Source organism: Choristoneura fumiferana, chromosome 10 (assembly GCF_025370935.1).
Source record: "Choristoneura fumiferana chromosome 10, NRCan_CFum_1, whole genome shotgun sequence".
NCBI classification, from domain to species: Eukaryota; Metazoa; Arthropoda; class Insecta; order Lepidoptera; family Tortricidae; genus Choristoneura; species Choristoneura fumiferana.
In genome coordinates, this window is record NC_133481.1 from 6953417 (window position 1) to 6963118 (window position 9702).

Here is a 9702-nt window from a genome sequence, read left to right on the forward strand (position 1 = left end):
AGGAGTGCTGCTGAGCAGCACTGGGGTGGGGCATGTAAGCGACGCAGGCGACAGAGGAAAGAAGGGTGCGGGGGGCAGGGCGGGCCGCCGCTCATTAGATCTCAGATGCGAGCCGAACCTACCGCACGCACATTTGATTATTTTTTTTTTTAATTTCTCCTGTAACTTTTCTTTTCATAATAAATTCAGTTCTCTGATTTGACCACTTTTTGCTGCACATTCGAAAACCTCCTTTACAACCATGTTTGGAGACATTTTGGGAATAAAGACTTTCTGCATGCAACGTTATAGAAGGCGGATATTTTTGAGGTGCAGACATTATTAAGAATAAGCACTTTCTGAAAAGCGAACATTATACAAAAACTGTCATTCTTGGAGACAGGCAATTTTAAATAGCTGACATTTTGAGAAGCTGACATTACGCAAAAGACGTGTTGACATTCTGAAAAGCGGACATTTTGCAAAAAATACATTTTAGGAAAACGAATATTTCAGGCCTGAGCCGTTTATTATTATTGTTACTGCAACACTACATAGCTCACCTTGTTTAGCGTTAGCAAGTGATCCAACGAAACTCCCTTGTTCATAATTCGGGCGATGTTTTTGGAGGTGACACCAGGCAGTTTCTGCACAAAGTCGTGGACCAGGATATTGTACCGCTCATAGTTGATGTCGTCAGCCGTGTTGTCTCCGCCGAGGGCTATAGCGGCCGCGATTTCGGGATTTTTTCTGCCTTGCTGCATAGGAATATAATAGTAGTAGTATTGTCGTGGAATGGTAGTAGGTATGCGAGTCGTTTAACTAATACGAAGCCAGCAATTGTTATTCCAGCCCAGACTAATACAAAGGTTTCCTCAGAAATGGTGACGGAAAAAAACTAAATTAGAATGTACTTTTTCTCAAAATACGAGTATATTGACATTTAATTTTACTTCAATAAATTTTCTTTTTAATTCGAATTATTAAAATTACACAACGGTTGTACGTACGTCTTTTTATCGATACCGACTAATAAAATTAGTTTGATGTGTCCTGGCACTATGAAAGATACAGATTTGCACCCGTCAATCCGGTGTTTGTTAATAACTGATTAAGCTTTTTCTGCTCTTTGCTGCTCCGTTATTTCTGGTGTGAAACTCGGAATTTTAATCCAAATGGCAATTTGGGGTATTCAGGTGGAACGAAAACTGTTTTGTTTTACTTTTTTTAATAAACTTTAAACGCCTTTTGCAATTTTTTGAGCTAAATCTACAATACTTATTTATTATAGTTATAGGTGTACCTACTTAGCGACCTTCTTAGGGTAGGGTAGGACATAAAACGTAGTGAGTACTTGCTTAGTGGTAGGACAGTTCCACACGTTTTGTTTTTGAGTTCGTTTGTATCGATAAAAACGCAAGTCGAACGCTCAGCAAACGCAAGGAAGCCGGCACGTTTTAACCTTACACACGATCCCTGCCTTTGTATCGATACAAACGCCACGTTTTTTCGAAAACAAGCGTTTGTTTCGCGTCGCGTCTGTCAACACTCGCTTACAGCGCGCTTCATTTGCAACAAAATACGTGTAAAATCTGCCAAAACGCGATGAAAACGCGCAGAGGACGCGCGTATCAAAAAAGCGCGTAAAAAAATGCGATGGAAGGTCCCTTAGTAAATTTATTTTACTTGTAAATCAGAGCGATCTCCAAATGTGGTTTTATAAAGCTGAATTGTTATTAATAATCGAACAAAATAAGACTGTGAAACATAATGCATTTTTTTTAAACCAGACTTGAACACTTGCATCACCCTATGATCAGTATGACTGATGCGCCGAGACAAGACAGACATCATAGTCTAAATACCTTTGTGTGTTGATGTCCTTACTTTTAGTTCGTAGAACAGTTCCGCGGTGGCATAGGGACTGGGAGACCACACGAGCTTGAGCCTCGGAAAATGTATAGTGAGTAGCTGCAGCTTTTGTTGGATGTCTGCTCCGGAAATGTCTGTCGATACCACGAAATGACCCTGTGGATTAGACAACGTAGGTACTAGCTTGTTGAATTCTATAGTTTCGCCATGTCTGTCCATCTGTCTGTCCGCAGGTAAGCTCAGAGACCGTTAGTACTTTATAGATGTTATTTGACATGAATATACAATATCAGCCACGCCGGCAAATGGTACAATAAAAAAAAGTAAAAAAATTTTTTTTGGTGTACCTCCCATAGACGTAAAGTTGAGGTGTTTTTTTCTTGTCTATTGTGGGTGTCGTTGGTTAGGTATTTTAAAACCATTGGGGGGTTGCTAAGACAATTTTTCTATTCAGAGATCTGTTTGCGAAATATTCAACTTTAAAGTGCAATTTTTCATTGAAATCGAGCGTCCGCCCCCCCTGTAAAATCTAAACTGGGTGGAAAAAAATTGAAAAAATCAGAATGGTAGAAAATATATCAAATTTACAAGGAAAATTATAGCGGCTAAGAGCTTGAGAATTATTAGTAGTTTAAGAGTAAATAGCAGCCTAAGGTCTAAAATATACCTAAACTTGGAAGATTCAGTACACAATACGAAATCCTTAGAAAAATATTATTTGTTTTTTTTCGTAATGGCGGCGGAACCCTATCCTGGGCGTGTACGACACGCTCTTGGCCGTTTTTTTTTTTATAAAATCGAATTGAGTTTTCAAACTTGTCAGAGTAAAATGTAATGTAAATCAAAAATGTAGGTACCTACTAAGGAGTATGATATCAACTACAAAGCAAATTACCCACAAAATATTTTTTTAAGTACCTCTTTTTAACCCCGTTAAGGGATGAATTTCAATAAAATATGAAACAGGTCTTCCATTCATTCTGTTAAAGAATGTTTATGCAAAATTTGAAGCAGATTGGACCAAGGAGTCACGTTGTCACATACAAACTTTGCCCCCCTTTTTCACCCCGTTAGGGGTGGAATTTCGGAAAATCCTTCATTATTGGATGCCTACGTCATACAAAGAATACACCCTCTCAAGTTTCAGGTCTCTACGATCAGCGGTTTAGGCTGTGCGTTGATCCGTCAGTCAGTCATTCAAGACAAAGCATTTTATATGTATAGATAGATAGATAACTATCAAGTATCAAGGATCGTACCTGTAGATTAAAAGGTTTGTTCTGATCGAACTCTATGAGCAGTATAGGGCGGCTGTAGTTGCGACACATCTGAGTGCACTGTGTGTACAGACGGCCTGAGTTGAGCGAGCCTATCAGGTCCGAGATAGATTTGCGCTCCACGCAAATGTCCGGGGTAAGAATGTAGTCTCCTATCTGGAAATCATCAATAATAACTTTGTGTTAAAAAAAAAACATTTTAACTTGAATCCACCTTGAATCTCTTTTTATTGATTGTAGTTGCATTGTCATCCAAACTAAATTTCCGTACAAAATTTCAAATCCATACCATAAACCGTTGAAAGAAAAGAAAATAATAAAAGAAAATACATTTATTCACAACACAAGACACAACAATAGTATTAAGTACAAATAGACAACACGTAGGAAAGTATGTGTCATTGCGGTCATTGGTTGAGCAGTTCCGTCCTGCGGAGATCATCGTGGCCGGACGACCTCCAGAATTTCACTATCAGATTATTGTCACTGTATTTACATAAGTATCACCACAGCTCGATTGGACACCAGGAAGTGGTCAAGAGTAGTCGTGTTACGGTCGGAATCTGCTTCAACCCGACTTATTTCATACAGTCCTTGTGCATTTTTTGTGCACCGCACACTGACTGCACTTTAGCTTGCAACTGCAAACGAACAGCTTGAGCGGTCTGTGTATATCGAATGTCTTTTTAGGGTTCCATATCCAAAATGGCAAAAACGGAAGCCTTATAGTTTCGCCATGTCTGTCTGTCTGTCCGTCCGCGGCTTTGCTCAGGGACTATCAATGCTAGAAAGCTGTAATTTTGCACGAATGTATATGTAAACTATGTCGACAAAATTTTTTTTTAGTGAACCTCCCATAGACGCAAAGTGGGGGTGATTTTTTTTCTCGTCCAACCTTTGTAGTGTGGGGTATCGTTGGATAGGTTGCTAAAACGATTTTTCGATTCAGTGTTTTTTTTTGCAAAATATTCAATTTTAAAGAGCAAATTTTCATTAAAATCGAGCCCCCCCCACACCTCTAAAATTTAAACCGGGGGGGAGGAAAAATTTGTAAAAAAATCAGGATGGCAGTAAGTATATCAAACTTACGAAGAAAACTATAACGGTTAAGTTTTATTGAGAATTATTAGTAGTTTAAGAGTAAATAGCGGCCTAAGGTATAAAATATACCTAAACTTGGAATATTCCGTACAAAATACGAAATCCTTACAAAAATATTACTTAATTATTTTGTACCTAATGGCTACGGAATCCTATTTCGGGCGTGACAGACACGCTCTTGGCCAGTTTTTTTGTATTGAAACTGCAGTGCAGATCGCCTAGCAGCGACCGCTTGAAACTGTCATCGACACTGACTGCTCTAAGCTGTCCCAGTTAGGCCTAAAATTGATCGGACAACGCTCTATTCGAGTTCTTTGATAAGCCATTATTATGAACTCACGGTGATGGTAACAGGTTCTATGAGAATGCCTTTTTTGTGGAGTAGAGCGGGAAGGTCGGAGCGGAACTCGCGCATGTCCACGATGACTCGCTGCTTCTCCCGTGGCTGCTGCCCACCTGGACACGTCAGCTGTTTTAATAGGCACGTAGAAGTCACAGCTTTAAAGAATTGATTGATTAATACAGGCGTTACTTTTCGCAGCCCCATACCATGAATAACAATACCTTGCAAGGTAAGGTGAGCGCTACTGTTGGGCTGGCTAAAAGTAGTCTTAAGTTATATGCAAGTTCTCCAAAAATAATTGCATGCATCTGCCAAAAACAACACAGCGATCCGAGGCGGGGTGGGAGGAGAAACTGTAATAGCAAGCTACCTATAGGTATGCATATATGTCGGCGCCTTCGTCGCTCGATCATAAAATCCGCCAGATCATGAAATTCCTAGGCATTTTATGAAACTCCAAGCTCATCGGTATTTATTTATTACTGCGCGGATGTAATCGCTAGCAATAAGTAAAAAGTTAAAGTATGTACCTGCTTTCCTGGTGTCAACAGCGTCAGAGTCATCTTCCTCATTCAAATTAAAGTATTCATCAGTTTTACCATCTTGATACGAAGGTACGACCATAACCTGAAAGTAAATTAACGATCATATAATTTACTATAATATTGGAGAGAAAGGCACGTGTGAACATGTTACCTATTTGGATCTATTCGGCGGAATGTGAGAACTATTCGGCTGGAAGCTGGATACAGTATTTTTAATCGAGCGTCGGTAATATCATAGCTACATTACAATTGTTTGCGAAAATTTAAACAACGTTACTATTTTATGAAAATCTATGCATGCGTGCGTATATATATATATATTATTTTTTTTTGTACTAGCTTTTTGGGAACTACTGCATTGATGTTTGTTCCACATCAAACATCAATGCAATAGTTCCCAAAAAGCAATTGCTCCACCCACAGCTACGGGTTAGGGTTACTTATACCATACTGGGAACTTACACTCTTAGCTTGAATTAACAGCTCAAAAGCCTGTTTCTCTCTCTTCAAAGACGTCAGGTACGCCTGTTCCTCCACCGTTTTGTCGTGGACCACGAAGTAGACCTTGCAGCTAGACTCTTCGTTACTTTTCCGGCTCTCAAACAGCTCAATCTGTCGCACAGCCGCCACGTCGCTGTGGTACAGGATTATGTACTCCGGACGTAAATTTTCCAAGCATTGTTCTAAAGAAAAACTGTTCCCGTTTTCTTTGAACGTCCTTATGCATATTATAGGCTTCTCGAGTTCTATTTGGGTTATGTCTAAATTGTCTATCTGAAGCAAAAGGTCGATCTCAATAAAACAAGTTTTATTTTAAAATAGTAATAAATTATTCAGATATTTATTTAGGTACTAGTCTTTACCAGTCGCCTCGTGCGTCGTCGCATGTGTTAACCATTAGACCTAACAGTTAAATTAAAATTCAGGAATTTCGGAAACCAAAATCCCGTGGGAATTCCCAAAAATTACATCGTAGTCTTCATTAACGTTGCAAAAAACACCTGTGCCAAATTACACGTCTTTAAACCTAGCAGTTAAAATTTCGGGATTTTATCCTGATCGCGTAGGAATTGCATTGTAGACACAGCCGCCCTTACACCATCCATTGATTAATTTCATTTGACGGATAAATTTTATGTGATGCCGTCTCCGTCGATTCGAACAAAACAAACAGAGACGGCATCACATTTATCCGTGAAATAAATTCAATCAATGGATGGTGAAACAGGGGGTTAGTAAAATAAATTTAATCAATTAAATCTCATTTTCGTCATTGGAATACCTACCCGTGCGAACCCGGGCCGGGCGGCTTGTTTACAATATTAGTAGGATGTAGGGTTAATGTGTACAATATGTACGTACATACCTGTGAAATTGGTTCAAACATGCTCACGTCTGCAGATTTCTTCTTATCGCCCTGTGTGGCAACTTGAGTGAGAGTTAAGATGTAATTTGTTTTTGACTCTTCTGTGTCTTCTTCTTCCAATTTATTAACGTCTTTATTGTCTTCATCCGGCTTCGTAGCAACCCCTTCCTTTTCCAATTCGCTAGTCGCAGGCGCAGTGTCTTTGAGATTTTTATACGTCGATGAAACAGTATGGATCGTCAGGTCCCTTCTAAAGGCGGTGTAAAATAAGTATTTGTTGGGGCCCATTGTAAGAAAGTGGTTTAGTTGGGCGCACGTACGCCCATCTTGACAGAGAATAAGTATTTTTGTATTGTTTAAACCTTCTTTTTGCTTTTTCTTCACCTCCTCAGGAATTTCTTCGAGTAATAAATCGCTAAGAACTTTCCATTTAGGTGAATGTTCTGGATCAAATTCTAAAAATATAATCTAGAAAAAAATAGTTGTTTGAATCTGCTACTTCTACTCTACTACTACTCTCCAATCTGCCTGAATAAGTAAATATTTACCAATATTGAAGAAAAAAGAAATCTAAATACAGAAGTTATTTATTTACTTACCGTTTTTATGATTATAAACTCTGTTCTTGGCCAATCTAAACAGTTGTTCAGCAGAATCGAGTAGAATCCAGCCGGAATTAACCCGAGCATATTCCGGTGTCCTATATTTACTGACTAATGCGTAAAAGGAGACAGCGTCATCATGGATAAGTTTGCTGAAATCATGGGGATTCAAATGGGTTGCCTCTAGTTCAATCAATTACTCATATTTCAATAATATGTGCAATAAATCATTTTCAGAAAACTCGCACGTCTTAAGTTTTTCGAAATTCATGTGCGAAATTACATTTGAAAACCACGGGCTTTACGGCGAAGTAAAACATTTTGAGGAAAGCTTCATAAACCTGCGAAGGAATTTAATGGTTTGTGTCAAGTTCCCAATCCATTCTGAGAGGAGGCCTGTGCCCAGCAGTGGAACGTAAATCGCTGGGATGATGATGATGATGATGAAGCGCGTAACTCATTTGCCTAATTTAAACACTTGAACTTAACTAAAATACAAACATATTCTCAACTCACATGATCATGCTTCTGAGCACTTTGAGGTCTTGAACATATTCCTTGGTCCTCGTGCTTAGCTGATGCCATACACAATCCAACTGAGATTGAAGAATTTTGTGAAACTTTTTTGAAATACAATTTTCAGTTGTTATTTCCTGAAAAACAAAATAAGTTGTTGATTTAGCTACTTTTAAGGGTAACATTTGTGATATACATAAATTCATCGATTATATAAATGTATAACCATTTATCACTAAGCACTAGCGCTGCCTACCCTCAATCACTGCACGGCATAGCTTGCAACAGGACAACAAACCTGCATGTCGAGAGTTCTATTGATGCTTCGCAGCTGTTTGACAGTGTAGTTCATGATGTCTAGCAGGCATGTCTGTATGTGGCTCATGTTGGATGTGAGAGGCACATGAAGCTCTACCACCTCTGCTTGCCTGTTTTTCAGGCATTTTATAATGGTGCCATGAAACCTTAAAGAAATCAGATGGAAATAGAATTTGATGTAATTTTAGTTCCCAAGATACAGGCTCAGCATAGCTTCAGATCCACTACTTATGGACCTTGTAATCTATGTGATATTAAAATAAACATGCATTAAAAAAAAATAGGTATTTGTTAGTCAGATCTATTAACTTTATGGTATAGTAGGAATTATTTGAGGTGTCCCGATCTCGTTATTTTTTTCCGTGTGACGGCAGTATTGTGCCCTCAACCGCATAATACTCGGTTTAAAATGAACGGAAATATAAAAATAAAGTAGTTCATTGAAATAAAAACTTTATTGTTTAGAGCAGAAAGTGCATTTTAAAATAAATACACGTGCGCAGATAATACTTTTCCATGTTTGTCTAAGACACATTCAATTTTGAAAAACATCTGCCAAAAAGTTTTATTTGAAATGAACTCTATTTTTTTTTATTCAACTCGATGACAAATGAGCACGTGGGTCTCCTGATGGTAAGAGATCACCACCGCCCATAAACATCTGCAACACCAGGGTATTGCAGATGCGTTGCCAACCTAGAGGCCTAAGATGGGATACTTCAAGTGCCAGTAATTTCACCGGCTGTCTTACTCTGTGTCTGTGTGTTTTATTATAAATAATAAAGTCGTTATTTCAATTGAAATTAATAATTTTATCTTATATTTATTTCAAACTGAGGATTATGCCCTTGAGGGCATAATTAAATACAATGGCTATATCCGAAAGGTTGGCTGTTAACGAGACACCTCAAATAATTCCTACTATAAAGGAAAACATTGTGAGGAAACCTGCAAAAACTTGTAAAGAAATTCAATGATGTGTGTTGAAGTTCCCAATGGGCACTGGGGTGATGTTGAAACTACAGCCCATGCCCTCTCTTATTCTGAGAGAAAACATTTGTCCAGAACTGGGACTGGGACTTGGGACATATAGGCCGAGATGATGATGCGATGAGTCAGGTGTAACAAAGTGGGAAAAATTTAAGGCTTAGGTATTGAAAGTATCTGCTATCTATAGTAGTGATTGAGAATAGTATTTTTGTATCTGCAATTTCGCTTACCTGGGCCACAAGAAAAGCTCTGTGACAAAAACTGCGCGCATGACCTTTTCCACCTGGTGGTAACCAAATGTGAATGAAATAGGAGAGTTGGAGAATGCCTTTATAAAGCCAGTCTGCAATAAAGAAATATAAGGAGGTGTCATAAGACTTACATTTCATCAACACAAAAAATAAGTAATACTGTGTTTAAATATGTATAATACAAAACCTTGTGGTAAAGGTGATAAATAGTCAGATAATATTTGTTGTTCCATCCAATAGAAAAGTTTTGATGTAGTTACAAAAATTACAATTATTTTTCCTTACAAGATTTCGTGACGTCTTTCTGACGTCAAGAAATTTTGGATGTTTTATGCAGTTTATGTTTTAATAATTGCTTGACAAACTGATTTCTAAAGAAACACATAAATCTGTTAGTGTTCAGATGTCAAGTGATTCTGTACTGTGTAGCATAATTGTTTTGTAGTATGGAACCATACAATTTACAAACCTTTATGCAACTTTATAAAACAAAATGTATTAGGTATCTATTTAGTTGTTAAAATCTTAATTATGTTCAGATT

The 9702-nt window shown here is 38.0% G+C and overlaps 1 protein-coding gene across 1 annotated transcript in view; it reads right to left on the reverse strand.

The window, feature by feature from the left end:
- The window catches only part of LOC141431737 (DNA repair endonuclease XPF-like), a 35154-nt gene that overhangs the window by 7930 nt on the left and 17522 nt on the right, over positions 1-9702 (reverse strand). The window contains exons 3-13 of the mRNA XM_074092913.1: positions 9140-9252; positions 7900-8065; positions 7602-7738; positions 7083-7237; positions 6484-6938; positions 5580-5891; positions 5103-5199; positions 4570-4685; positions 3111-3284; positions 1867-2007; positions 543-737 (exon numbers count right to left, since the gene is read on the reverse strand). Coding sequence (XP_073949014.1) covers positions 543-737; positions 1867-2007; positions 3111-3284; positions 4570-4685; positions 5103-5199; positions 5580-5891; positions 6484-6938; positions 7083-7237; positions 7602-7738; positions 7900-8065; positions 9140-9252 — 2061 coding nt within the window. The remainder of the gene's footprint in view (positions 1-542; positions 738-1866; positions 2008-3110; positions 3285-4569; positions 4686-5102; positions 5200-5579; positions 5892-6483; positions 6939-7082; positions 7238-7601; positions 7739-7899; positions 8066-9139; positions 9253-9702) is intronic.